This window comes from Peromyscus californicus, unplaced genomic scaffold (assembly GCF_007827085.1).
Source record: "Peromyscus californicus insignis strain IS unplaced genomic scaffold, ASM782708v3 Scaffold_4__1_contigs__length_199733344, whole genome shotgun sequence".
NCBI lineage: Eukaryota > Metazoa > Chordata > Mammalia > Rodentia > Cricetidae > Peromyscus > Peromyscus californicus.
The window spans coordinates 62,220,948-62,234,045 of NW_026294562.1; the positions used below are offsets into that span (position 1 = coordinate 62,220,948).

General features: G+C 52.1%; 1 protein-coding gene across 3 annotated transcripts; it reads left to right on the plus strand.

Annotated features, from left to right (window-relative positions):
- The first annotated feature begins 545 nt into the window (after nucleotides 1-545).
- On the plus strand, nucleotides 546-12,783 carry Rnh1 (ribonuclease/angiogenin inhibitor 1). 3 transcript variants are annotated; one of them, XM_052761022.1, is made up of 10 exons: nucleotides 546-843; nucleotides 6,927-7,031; nucleotides 8,572-8,742; nucleotides 9,105-9,275; nucleotides 9,772-9,942; nucleotides 10,018-10,188; nucleotides 10,273-10,443; nucleotides 10,686-10,856; nucleotides 12,234-12,404; nucleotides 12,528-12,783. In XM_052761022.1, the coding sequence occupies exons 2-10, from the start codon at nucleotides 6,946-6,948 to the stop codon at nucleotides 12,613-12,615; spliced, it is 1,371 nt and encodes a 456-aa protein (XP_052616982.1). In that variant the 5' UTR covers nucleotides 546-843; nucleotides 6,927-6,945; the 3' UTR covers nucleotides 12,616-12,783. The 3 variants fall into 3 exon arrangements, with proteins under 3 accessions (XP_052616982.1, XP_052616983.1, XP_052616980.1); XM_052761023.1 differs by lacking the exon at nucleotides 546-843 and adding an exon at nucleotides 4,702-4,916; XM_052761020.1 differs by lacking the exon at nucleotides 546-843 and adding an exon at nucleotides 4,927-5,018.
- The last annotated feature ends 315 nt before the right edge of the window (nucleotides 12,784-13,098 follow it).

Here is a 13,098-nt window from a genome sequence, read left to right on the forward strand (position 1 = left end):
ACGCTTTCAGTCACTACTCCAGAGTGGCCTGCATGCCTGCCTGCCTGCTGCCATGCTCCCCACCATGATGGTTATGAATTCACCTCTGGAACACAACACATTAAAAGCTTTCTTTTATAAGTTGCCTTGGACATGATGTCTCACAGCAGTAGAAAGACAGTGAGAGACCCTGTCTGATGGGAATAGGGTGGAATGTGATAGAGCAGGACACTGGATGTCCTCCTCCCAAGCACTGGACAAGTAAGTATACATAAACCACACACAAATATCATGATGATGATGAAGATATAACTCAGAGGTCAGGTGTGGTGGCCATATAGTCAGAGTTTGTTAAAAAAAATATATCAAGCAAGTTAGTAATCCCAGAACCCAGAGAGGCTGAGGCAGGATGGACTTGACTTCGAGGCCACCTTGGCTACATAGAATTGTTTCAAGCCATCAAGAGCTATACAAGGAGACCTTGGCTCTGAAACAAAGAAGCAAGCAAACAAACCAAAAAACTCTCCAACACATTTTGGCAAAATTCGGGAAATATTTATCGTGTAGGTCCAGAAATCGGCCAGCAACACAAGTCACAATAAAGGCGTGAGCTCCAGCGCAGGCGCCAACCACCCCTGCAGCATCACTGCTACACCGCCCACCACTCGGGATCGACTTCCGACGACCGTAGTCGGGCTGGCTCCGAGCATCCTTTCACCGGCCAAAAGTACCACGCGCTAGGCCCCGCCTCCACAACAAGCCCCGCCCCCACCATGCTGACACGCCTCGCAGGGCCTCGCCTTGCCCACTCCAGTCAGAAGGCCGCCATCACGCCCCGGGTCTCCAGGCCTCCGTCTTCGCGAGGTCAGTTTCACACGCTCTCTTCGCTTATGGTCACTCAGCTGTCCGTGCCCCGCTCAGCCGGTGAAGAGCCGGAAGCGAGCGGGCGCTCCGGGACGGGGTGGGGCGGGGCCGGGGGGGAGGGGGGAGGGACGAACGAGGCGGTGTCTGCGCACGTGGATGACGTCATCGCACCATGTTACACCCGCCCCCGCCCGCGATCGGCCTTGGGGGTGGGGTGGGGTGGGGGCCTGGTGCGTCAGGGTGCCCGTGCGCGTGCGTAGTCTCTCCTTCAGGTCACCGAAGCAAGGGCCCGCCCGGTTAGAATTGCTTTCCTTCCCTGAGCCGCCCTTGGCCTTCGGCCCCCCCCAGCCCCAAGCACTTCCTCGGGATTCGAGGAGCAGGTGGAGGGCCTGGATGGAGCGACTTCTGGAGGGGAGGGTCGCTCGATCGTCCAGGTCCTCCGAGAACTGCGGACTCACAGTGGGGCCTGAAACAGGCAGCCCGGCTAGCCCTAGGCCTCCAGGACGCCAGGGGAAGTGGAAGCCGCTCCCGTGGGAGGGCATGGAACTGGTTCCGCACCTCGTGAGAGTTGTTTTTGCAGACAGCTAGATTTCTGCAGCAATTTTTGTCATTTTGGCCGTGTTTGAGAAGGACCTTAGAACCGGCTAGATCTTACTTACAGGGTAGTGAAAATTTGAAAACAGTCCACCATAGGGATGGTTGATTCAGCCACATAGATAATTGTACTCAGAGGAAAGTTGCATTGTATACACGTTTTTGTTTTTTTAAATACGTATTTTTGAGACAGGGTCTTGCTCAGTAGTCTGGCCGTTGTATATGTGATTTTTTTTTCTTTTTAAATACAAAGTTTCACACTGTAGCCCAGCCTAGCCTGGAACTCATTATGTAGCACAAACTAATCTTGAACTCATGCTGATACTCTGGCCCAGCCTTGACTTTGGATGAAGTGCTGGGATTAACTAACGTAAAGGTTGGGCTGCCTTATTGTGTTTGTACACAGAAAAAGTAGGTTATGTGTGGTGGCACAGGCTTCCAAGCTCAGCGTGAAGGACGATGAGGTTACATATGTGATTCAAGGTGAGCCTGGACTACAGTACATAGCAAGGCTGTATCTTGTTTTGTTTTTGTTTTTGTTTGAGACAAGATCTCACTATGTAGACCAGGCTGGTTTGGAACTCACAGAGATTCATCTGTCTGGGCCTCCGGAGTAGAGTGCTGGGATTAAAGGCAGCCCACGTCCTGCTGCAAGACCACAGCTTAAAAAAAGAAAAAAAGAAAACAAAAAAAACCCAGAGCTATGTGTAGTGTGCATGCCTTTAGTCCTAGTCAGGAGACAGAGGCAAGTGGATCTCTGTAAACTTGAGGACAGCCTGGTTTACATAGTGAGTTCCGGGACAGCCAGAACTTCACAGTGAGACTGTCTAGAAGGAAAACAAAACACTCAGAATTGTAATAGTTGTAAAAATACCAGTTTCATATCCGCTGTAACAAAATTGCAAATCTGTTTGTTACTTTACATTTGTCACTTTACAGTTCTGGAGAGAAGTTCAAAATGAGTTAAAAACCAAGTGTCTGTGGGTTGTTCCTTCTGGAGCCTCCAAAAGACAAGTGTTTCTTTGCCCATTCCACCCATTATCTCTGCGATTTCCTTAAGAGGATCCGCATGTGACGCTGGGCGGTGGTGGCGCACGCCTTTAATCCCAGCACGCAGGAGGCAGAGGCATGTAGATCTCTGTGAGTTCGAGGCCAGCCTGGGATACAGAGTGAGTTCCAGGAAAGGTGCAAAGCTACACAGAGAAACCCTGTCTCAAAAAAAACAAACCAAAAACAAAAACAAAAGGAGGCTCCTCATGATTACCCAGACCCACCCCTGTTAGTTTCCCTTACAGCGTCCAGTAGTTGGTGGACCTTCCTTCTCTCCTTTCTCACCCCCCCTCAGTGGGAGTGGTCTCTATAGAAACCCTCATGTTCATGCATGTGGCAGGAAGAGAGGTGCTCACTGTCTTCACAGTTTGTCCTGAGGTCCTGGTGAGGTGCTAGAAACACACTTGCCTGGAACCCAGGACCCCAAGTTGGTAGCCCATGCCCTGTGAGTACAGAGTACCCATGCCAAAACACAGCTCTCATCTTACAGGGAAGAAGAGAGAGTTTACTCTGGAGTTATTGTTAGTGACCATGGCCTGGGAACATAGATTTAGGTTGCCCCAAATTCCATGTTCCAAGATGGAAGAGGTGTCATGAAGTTTTGTAGTTTTGCAGAAAAAAAGTCATAAATCAAGACAAGTTCAAATGACATTGGTGGGTACACCAGAGAGACAGGTACAGAAAGATGGGGGAAGCTTTTCTATAGGTCCAGGATGCTATCTGATGACATTCTCAGCTTGGGGTTAGTGGAAGCTAAATTAAAAGATAGATTCTAAAAGGTTTCTATCTATCAGTCACGGGATGTTAGTTCCAACAGAGATGGGCAAGAAAAGGCTGCCTGGGAGGGCTAGAACTAGCCCAAGATAAGGTAATTAGGCTCTGGAACTTCACCATCCCAGTCTTTCCATAGCACTGAAATTCTAATCAGTCAGTCTCTGTAGATACAGCTTCTTATCAGGAGCTCTCCCAGCAGCAACAAGAAAGGACTGGCCTGGCCAAAGCCTTAACCTTCCCCATAGAATGGATCCCCTAATTCACAGTTGCTGGGGCCTTGAGTTCTCATGGCTCCTGCCGCCAAGAAGATTAAGCTAGGTCTGTAGTGACCACGATGCAAGGTTTATGAAGCTGAAATCCAGTCTACCTCTTGCCTGCCCCTTTGCCTCCCTTTCCCTTTTCAGGGCCCCCTGCCCCAGGTCTTTTGGGGAAGATAATCCCTGACCTCCTATGTTAGCATGCTGGAGTCCTCTTTTCTTGTGTTACTTAAGCCCCAGAAGGGCTGGGACTTGGAACAGTGCCTGGCACACAGTAGGTGCTCAAGAAATAGGTGGATGAATGCTGATTCCTTGACAAGTGTGTGGCTATCTGTGCAGGAGAACAGGGCTCCTGAGTGACAGTCAAACTGTCTTTGCTGACCTTTTCCAAAGTGCTAGAATTCCAGCACTTGGGAGGCAAATCTGGAAGTTCGAGGCCAGCTACACATCAAGACCTTGTTTCAAAATGCAAACACCAAAAACAATTCCCATAATGTGGGAGTATGTTACAAAGTTTAAACATGGGCTGGAGAGCTGGCTTAGCAGTTAAGAGCACTGGCTGCTGCTCTTCCAGAGCACCCAGGTTCAGTTCCCAGCACCTGAATGGTGGCTCACAACCATCTATAACTCCAGTCCCAGGGAATCTGATACCCTCTTCTGTCCTTCTTGGGCACGATGCACAGACATACATGCAAATGAAACGTTCATATACATAAATAAAATTGATAAAAATAATACTGAAGTGATTAAACAGTGACAAAATGCTTGCCCTTTTGGGGTGTCAAGAGCCTCATGCATAAGATGATGTCTACTTACCACCCGCAGCCACATCCCCGGGCCATAAAGGATTTCTTTTTTTGGGGGGTGGGGGCATGTTTTGAGACAGGGTTTTTCTGTCTAATAGAGCCTTGGCTGTCCTGAATTCGCTCTGTAGACCAGGCTGGCCTCAAACTCACAGAGAATAATTCTGTAATGCCAACCAGGGAGAAAGATTCCTCCTGCCTCTGCCTCCCGAGCCCAGGGATTAAAGTGTACGCCACCACGCCTGGTTTATAAAGGATGTTTTGAACACTGTTCTATGCGTGCAGAGCTCGTCAGCTGTCAGAGACGCGACTGTGTGCTGTTTTTTGTGCCAGAATCTCTCATCGCAGTCGCACCCATTTCGCGGCAGCTGTGGCTCATTTCACATAGTTTTAGTCAGGCCCCAAAGAAGTGACTCAGGTTTGTTTAGGTCTGTTCCCAAAGTGCAGCTTGCGTGTGGGAGGGGCAGACCCGGTGGGCGGTTTCCTGAAGGCAAAGTGAAAGGCTAGTTGGGGCCGGAGAGGACCGGCAGTGTCTCGAGGCCCCGCCCTGGGCGGAAGGAACGGGAACGTCTGGGACCTCTAGCAGCAGAGCCAGGTGAGCTAGGGCCATGCTTCGGGGCGCCCGGCTGGCCCTGAGAGTTTTTCTCGAGTCCCCTCCTGGCCCTCTTAATGCGTGGCAGAGCGTCTGTACCAGAAGGTTCGAGGGACCAAAAATAGGGCGGGGGCGGGGACGCCGGCCCGGCGAGCCTCAGAGGCCTGTTCCTTCGTAGGGAGGCACAGATGATGTGCCCAGGGGGATCCTTTCTCCGTGCTTGAAGGCCGAGCTCATGTCTCCGTCGCCAGCGGCCTATTGGCCCAAAGGGGGCCGTCTTCAGATCCCAGGATTAATTAGGAGCAGCTAGCTAGCAATCCCTAGTCACAGCTAAGCTGAGGTCTGAATATTGCCCCAAAACCAGGCTTGTGGGTCCTCCCGACTCGTCACCTGTGTGCATTCCCAGGGCCTACAGCCAAAGGATCAAGGGCCCAGTCCCAAGGCCAAGCCAGGGGAGGAGTGTGGGAGGAGAGCCAGCTGCCTGGGTACTTTCACATCCCTTGTCCCTGACCTCCGATAATCAGTCAGAACTGGCTGCCTCACCTGCCTCAAAGCCCAGCCCTGTACTTTCCCTAAAGATAGACACTCTAGGATCTCCTAGTCTATAGCGCAAAAGAGAACAGACTTCTGGGCCTGGGCCAGGGGATGGTGCTGTGAGAGAAGTCCGGTAGCTGCCCCACCCCACCTTTAGTGCTCCGGCAATGACTGTGTTTGGATGACACACCCTAGAATCCAGGCTGTGCTGGTTTTACTCACTGGCTCATGGGGGTGGGGATAACTGGTTGCTCCGTGTCGTGGCTGTTAGGACTGCAGTGAGGTATCCATGCCTTGCGTCAGTTTCCCCTGTCACTAACCCTAGGTCAAGGTGTGTAGAGTGAATCTTTCTCCCTGGTTGGCATTATAGGGTTATTCTCCCAGCTCTGAGAAGGAAAGGGAAGGCCCCTTTAGCAAGGCCATGGTGTGCCAGGCACTGGTCCCTCCCACAGAACTGTGGTCATTGTCATGACCCTCAGAGAGGGCAGCTGGAGTGAATGTCTGTTGCTCTTAAAACAGAACCCAGTTCCCCTCTCCCACCTCTGTGCTAGCAGCACAGCACAGACCACTTCTTCCAAGGAGCCCTCCAGGATACCTACATGCTGGCCAAACTACCTGCTTAACAGATGCTCAGGAAATGTGGGGACATGGGTATCTGTCCCTCAGGCCTCAGGAACATCCTTCCACAGCCAGTGCCAGCCTTGTTTATTCATGCTCTGTGCCTGTCCCTGTCAGATCCTGTGACCAGTTTGTCCCAGCTTTCCTGGATATAGGTCTCATTTTTCTCAGCCCGATAGACAGCTTGGATCCTCTGTGGGTGGGGCCTGAACTGGCTGAGGGTTTTGCAGAAGATAGTCCTGGCCTGGTCTGAGCCCCTAGCCTCAGAAGGAAATCATGGAAGCAAGTGCCTCAGTGGCCGCCCTTCATTACTCCCCTTTCTCCCAGAGTCCTGTGCCTTCCCACCCTTCAGCTGGCTTCTGTCCAGGATCCTGGCTTCCTGGCATCTGACTTTGTGGATGGCTTGGCAACAGTAGAGTATGGTGCTGCCTTCCACCCAGTTTGTTCCAAGAACATGAGCTGAGTGAGCAGGAAGCTCCCCTGCTGGGGTTTCCAGACATAGATATGCTCAGGCACATACGAGGCAGGAGAGTTCTAGGCCAGACTTGGTGTCCCAGTGCTGTCCTCAGCAAGAAGGAGGTGCCCGGATGGCTGGGTTCCTTCAGACTATCTCAGTGCTGGCCCTTATGTTCTGCTGCTCTTAGTGGTATTTGCTAGGGGTACCATGTAGGCACCCTCCCCTGATACCTTGTTTACGTCTAGAGACTCAATGTGTGGACACACTTGTTGGGGTGAGGCTGGGCCCCTACTGGAAAAAAAAAATGTGCTCTTTTGGCTTTTGGGCTCATCCTCTTACAAAGTCTATCCTGTCAAGCTATGGAAATTTCCTCAAGCGTTCTCGTCCTTCTTTCTTCTGCCCAGATTACATTGTGCACCCACCATGAGTCTTGATATCCAGTGTGAGCACCTGAGTGATGCCAGGTGGACAGAGCTCGTTCCCCTGATCCAGCAATACCAAGTGGTCAGGTAGAGGCAGCCTTGGGGACCTTGTGGGTACCGTTGGGGTTGGCTGGGAGGGTAGTACTCGGTTGTGGAGATGGGTGGTTCTTGCAGCTTGTGGCCCGGCCACCCGACGGGTTTGCTGTGTTCCAAAAGCATGCTGTTCATGGACACAAAGATGTTTTGCATAATCTTCATGAGATGTTACTTCAACCTTTTTGTTTGTTTGTTATCAGACAGGGGTCTCACTCTGTAGCCCATACTGGCCAAGGAATTGGGCTACAGGGACATAGCTCAGTAGTTGCCTAGCCTACCCAAGGTCTTGGGTTCAGTCGACTTCCAACAAAATATAAATGAGCATGATGGTACAAGCCTATATTCCCAGCACTGGGGAGGTGGAGGCAGGAGGATCAGAAGCCCAAGGCCATTTTTTGCTACATAGTGAGCATAACATAACAAGTTAGCCTGAGATACAAGAGTTTAAAAACTGACAACTAGGCATGTAGCTCATGTAGCTAAGTAGTAGAACTTGACTAGCATGTATCATGTATGAGAAGCAGATGTGAACCACTGCAGGCTCAGGTAGGGGGCAGGCTTGATGTGGAGACTGATGGCAGGTGGTGGGCACCTCGAATCTGGCAGTTTGGACACTTATTACTCAGCTTTCCCTTCTCTGGAGACAGAGGAGGCTTTTCAGGAGGTGATGGTGCCTGTCCACCCCTGTCCCTGTCTGTCCGTCTCTGACTGAGAAAGGGGGTTGGTACCAGCCCTCCTCACTAGGCTCTCAGGTTCCCAGGCAAGAGATAGGTGCCTGCTTCATCCTCATCTTCCCCAAGATAGTTTTAGGTTTGCCACAGAATCCAAAGGTCATCGAGGCATCCCAGCCCTCTATCAGCTTCCCATGACCATGTCCTAAGACTCTCAGGCTGCCTAGCACTTTTAGTCAGAAATGGGTTCCCGGCTTTGCCCTGTGACTTTCCCATCCTTAGTTGCTTAGGATCCCACATGACTTCTACTGACCAGCTCATAGCCCCTTCTGTAGGGTTCCTCTTCCTCTTGTCCTAGTGACCCGAGTTTTGAGTCTGGATACATTGCACATGTCCCCTTGGCTGGTCTGAGGGCTTTTCATGCTGGTCATGTGTTTTTGGAGAGAGTGGAGAGACTGTGGGTGTAGCCTTCCACACTGTGTCCATGTGAACATAACTGAGTCATAACTTGCTATGATTCAGCACATCCTCATGCTGCTGCAGCTCTGACCAGGTCTGAGTTCCTCTGCCTGCTATCAACATCCGTCCCTGCTCTCCCCACCCCCAACTCTCAGTGCTGGAGCTTGGTGCAAGCGAGGCAGGCAACTCTAGTTCTTGTTTTTTTGAGAAAGCTTTCTTCCACTGTGTAGGTGGAGCCCAGACTGCGTTGGAGCTTAGTGATCCACCTGTCACCATAAATGCCTGTTTCAAGTTTAAACATTGTAGTTATAATCCACACTTGGATTTCTTGGCTCTTGTTGTGTGGGATGGTGGTTGGGTCTGAGGCCAGCGCCATGCTGACCCAGGGGTCCTGTCTGCAGGTTGGATGACTGTGGCCTCACTGAGGTGCGGTGCAAAGACATCAGCTCAGCGATCCAGGCCAACCCTACCCTCACAGAGCTCAGCCTCTGCACCAATGAGCTGGGGGATGCTGGTGTGTGCCTGGTGCTCCAGGGCCTGCAGAAGCCCACCTGTAAGATCCAGAAGCTGAGGTAAGTCCAGGGGCTCAGCCCAGTCTGTTCAGGGCAGAACCTCAAGTGGGCAGATAGGCAGCCATGATGTAGAAAGCCACTGAGACATTGGTGACATAGGAAGGGACAGGTTGTGGTACTAGGCACTCACAGCTCCATCCAGAACACAGGTGTAGTGTGCAGTGCTGGGACAAGCCACACTGTGGCTTTGTTCCAGGTCCCCGCCCCAAGAGAGAATCTGGCTGAGCCACACTGGTGTCCTCCTTTGGCCTGGAACCCCATCTAGAGGGAAAGTAGTGTCCTAACCCTATAGGGTGTGGTTGGAGCTCTGGCAGGCGTGGGCTGAGTCTGTTCTTCACTGCTGCTGATGGCATGTGCTTCAGCCTCCAGAACTGCAGCTTGACGGAGGCTGGCTGTGGGGTCCTGCCTAACGTGCTGCGCTCTTTGCCTACCCTGCGTGAGCTACATCTCAGTGACAACCCTCTGGGGGATGCAGGCCTGAAGCTGCTCTGTGAAGGACTTCTGGACCCCCAGTGCCGCCTTGAGAAGCTTCAGTGAGTGTCTGTCTTGCCAGGATCCCTGAGCTCTTTGCCACCCCCTACCCAGAGCCTAGTCATCCAGCCATCCTCAGTAAGCCTCACACCAGCACAGTGGATAAGAACTTTGGAGGAGACTCCTAAGATTTGAGGGGCTCTCCTTTGCTAGGTGCTGGCAGCTGGCCGAGCCTCTCAGAGGGGGAACTGATACTGGTAGTCTGGTTTGATTCTGTAGTGTGACCCCAGATGAGCCGAAGATACTCTCCAGTAGGAACTTGTTTCTTTCCGCTGGTTCTGGGAGGACTTCAGAATTTGAGGTGGGGCTTTCCAGTAAAGGTTTCCTGAGTGATGTTGGTGTCCTCCTGGAGGCTCTAGGTCCTCACTGTGCCTGACCAGACGAGGCCTAAGGTTGCAATGGGAATTGAGATACCAGCAATCCCTTGTTTCCCTGATGCCAAATTTCTAGGCCCATCCTTAATCCTTTTGATGTACTGAGACCCCTGCCTGCCCTCAGGTTGGAATACTGTAACCTCACAGCTACCAGCTGCGAGCCCCTGGCTTCAGTGCTCAGGGTGAAACCTGACTTTAAGGAGATAGTGTTGAGCAACAACGACCTCCACGAGGCTGGTGTCCAGATGCTGTGCCAGGGCTTGAAAGACTCTGCCTGTCAACTGGAGTCACTCAAGTATGTACTAGGCCACAGGGGCAAAGGGGTAGGGGCAGGCACCAGTACTCCTCTTATTATGTCCTATGTCTCTAGGCTGGAGAGCTGTGGTATCACATCAGCCAACTGCAAGGATCTGTGTGATGTCGTGGCCTCCAAAGCCTCACTGCGGCAACTGGACCTGGGCAGCAACAAGCTGGGTAATGCGGGCGTTGCAGCTCTGTGCTCAGGACTGCTGCTCCCCAGCTGCAGGCTCAGGACTCTGTGGTGAGTCAGCTCCCAGCCTCCTTGCATGGGGATGGAGGACATGGTGAGTGAGGACCATCCTTCAAGAATGTTGATGTCCCACAGGCTGTGGGAGTGTGATATCACTGCAGAGGGCTGCAAGGACCTGTGCCGTGTCCTCAGGGCCAAGCAGAGCCTGAAGGAACTCAGCTTAGCTGGCAATGAGCTGAGGGATGAAGGTGCCCAGCTGCTGTGTGAGAGCCTGCTGGAGCCTGGCTGTCAGCTGGAGTCGCTGTGGTGAGGGGGCCTGAGGTTCTTCTAGGACAGAATGGGGACTACGCAGACATGCAGAAAGGCTAGAGTGGAGTGAGGTCTGGGGGCTGCTGAGGGACTCAGGAAGAGGACAGTGCTGAGCTGAGGTGCAGGTCCACAGAGGATGAGGGAGGAATGGGGAAGTGGGTGTGCCACCTGGGTTCCTTACGGACCTCCAAGGGAAGGGCTAGTTGGAGCTACTGGCTCCAGCCTTTCTGTTCCCACAGGGTAAAGACCTGTAGCCTCACAGCCGCCTCTTGTTCCCACTTCTGCTCTGTGTTGACCAAGAACCGTTCTCTGCTGGAGCTGCAAATGAGCAGCAATCCCCTGGGGGACTTGGGAGTCCTGGAGCTGTGCAAGGCCCTGGGCCAGCCAGACACTGTGCTGCGTGTGCTTTGGTGAGTGTTCAGGTGGGCATGTGCCGGGAGGTAGGTACAGCTCCAAGTCTGGCCACCTTCCTCCTGTGAGGAACCACAGGTAGGCATGGGTTTTCCGCATCCTATCCCCGCCTCTTGATAGTGTTTGTTTCGGATAAGGCATGCACCACCAAGCCTGGGTTCTTTCATTCTCTTAGTCACATTCTAGCAGCTTCCATGAGTACTAGAAACTCATCTTCTACAGAACCTCGTGTATCCTGGTCATTGAGCTAGATGTGGAATCTGAGCCACTCATTCCTCCCATCTTTTTCTAGTTCCAGGGAGGATTCTGCTGTCCCAAATTCCCTATGTGCCTCCTTATTCTCTTTGGCAGATTTTTAAGTTATTATTTCACATTTCTGTTTGTGTGTGTGCCCCCAAGCTCATACCATGCATGTCAAGGTCAGAAGATAACTTACAGGAGTTGCTTCTTCTACCCTGGGGTTCCAAGTGTGGAACTCAGGTGGTTGTACTTGGCAGCAAGTGGGCCAGCCTTCTTTGGCAGCTTTTACAGTTTCCTGTCCATTGTGCTCTGGGCTGTTGATTTGCCTTTGTGTGGGCCTTGGTCCTGAGAAGTCGTGTACTCTCTTCATCCTTCTCCGTTCATTTGTCTGCAGGGTCCTGGAGTCAGTCGTCGGGTTTTAAGGGCAGTTCAATTCCTGTCCTCACTTTCTTTCTCAAGCTTTTGTTCGCATTTCTAGCCATTCCCCATTTTCTACCCAGTCCAGAGTCTCATTTACCATTTATCTCTGCCCTGCCTTGTGTGGTGGCACATATTGACTGCTGGTCATTCTGGACTGGGCACTAACTGAAGGGTGGACTAGGCCTTAGGATAGGGACACCAGGGCCGTAGGACACTCTGAAGTCTGAGGGTCCTGTCCCAGGAGTCTTGGGGCCTGCTGCAGTCACTTACAGATGGGGTCCTGTCGATCTCAGACCCACCTTGGGGAGGCCAGCCATAGCAGCTTCTTGATGTCACCTGGCCTACCTGTACCTTAACTCCCAGTACCTCTGGCTTTCTCAGGTTCCAGCTGATGAGCATGGGTACTGGCCCTGCACACTTGTTCTGCCTTTGGTCTGTACCCCAGTCTTACTCAGTCTGGAACCTGTCTACCCTGTCACTTCCTATAGGCAGCCTGATGTTCTTGGCCTTGGTGCACAGGGTTCTGACCTAGCCAGGCTTTTGGTGCTCAAAGAGATGCACGTGCCCTCTGAGGCTGTGCGCCATTCCTGTCAGGGGAAGCTAGGGTTCCGTCTATTGTATCCAGCTGAGGGAAGCTTAGCTGCACTTGAAGTATGGAGGGGCTGCCTTGCTGCTAAAGCCCAGATATGGAGAACAGCTCTGCCCTCTCTACCCAGGCTGGGGGACTGCGACGTGACAAACAGTGGTTGCAGCAGCCTTGCCTCAGTCCTGCTGACCAACCGCAGCCTGCGGGAACTGGACCTCAGTAACAACTGCATGGGTGACTCAGGTGTCCTGCAACTGATGGAGAGTCTCAAACAGCCCAGCTGTGCCCTTCAGCAGCTAGTGTAAGTGGATGTTCTGAAGGTAGTGGGACGGGGTACCTGAGCCCAGAGGAATCAGGCAGGAAGGTGGGAATGATGAGTAAACAGGAGCACCCCAACTCACTCTCTCCTGCCTGTCTGTGACAGCCTGTATGACATTTACTGCACGGGGGAGGTGGAAGACCAGCTGCGGGCCCTGGAGGAGGAAAGGCCATCCTTGAGGATCATCTCCTGAGATGTGCACTTCTCTGGACACACAACATTAATCCAGCCCCAGGGGCAGCCAGCAGGATCTCTGGCTCTGGGTGTCCTAGTGTTGACCGGAGATAAACATTGTAATTTTATTTCAGCAGAAAACTTTATAGACGCTTTATAACTATTAAAATACTTTGTTGGCAAGAAAGGTCCTTGTCATTCTTTGTGGGCTGGTGTAGCTGTTCTATGGACCCATGATGCTATGACTGCTTCCTGTGTATGGGGCAGTCCATTCACATGCTCAGCCCAGTGGGTTCTTATTCAATCTCTAATACGGCCTTCCAAAAACCCAGGGTCTTGCTACTGTAGCCGTGAACAGCCTTGAACCTTGGCCATACTCTACTGCCTGCATGTTGAGACTACAGGCATTGTACAGCTGTGTGCTTTACACTTTGCTCCAAGACAGGTCTTAAAGGGACTTTCAAAGTGGAATCTTCCTCCTGCCCACACTCAGTAGTGTGAG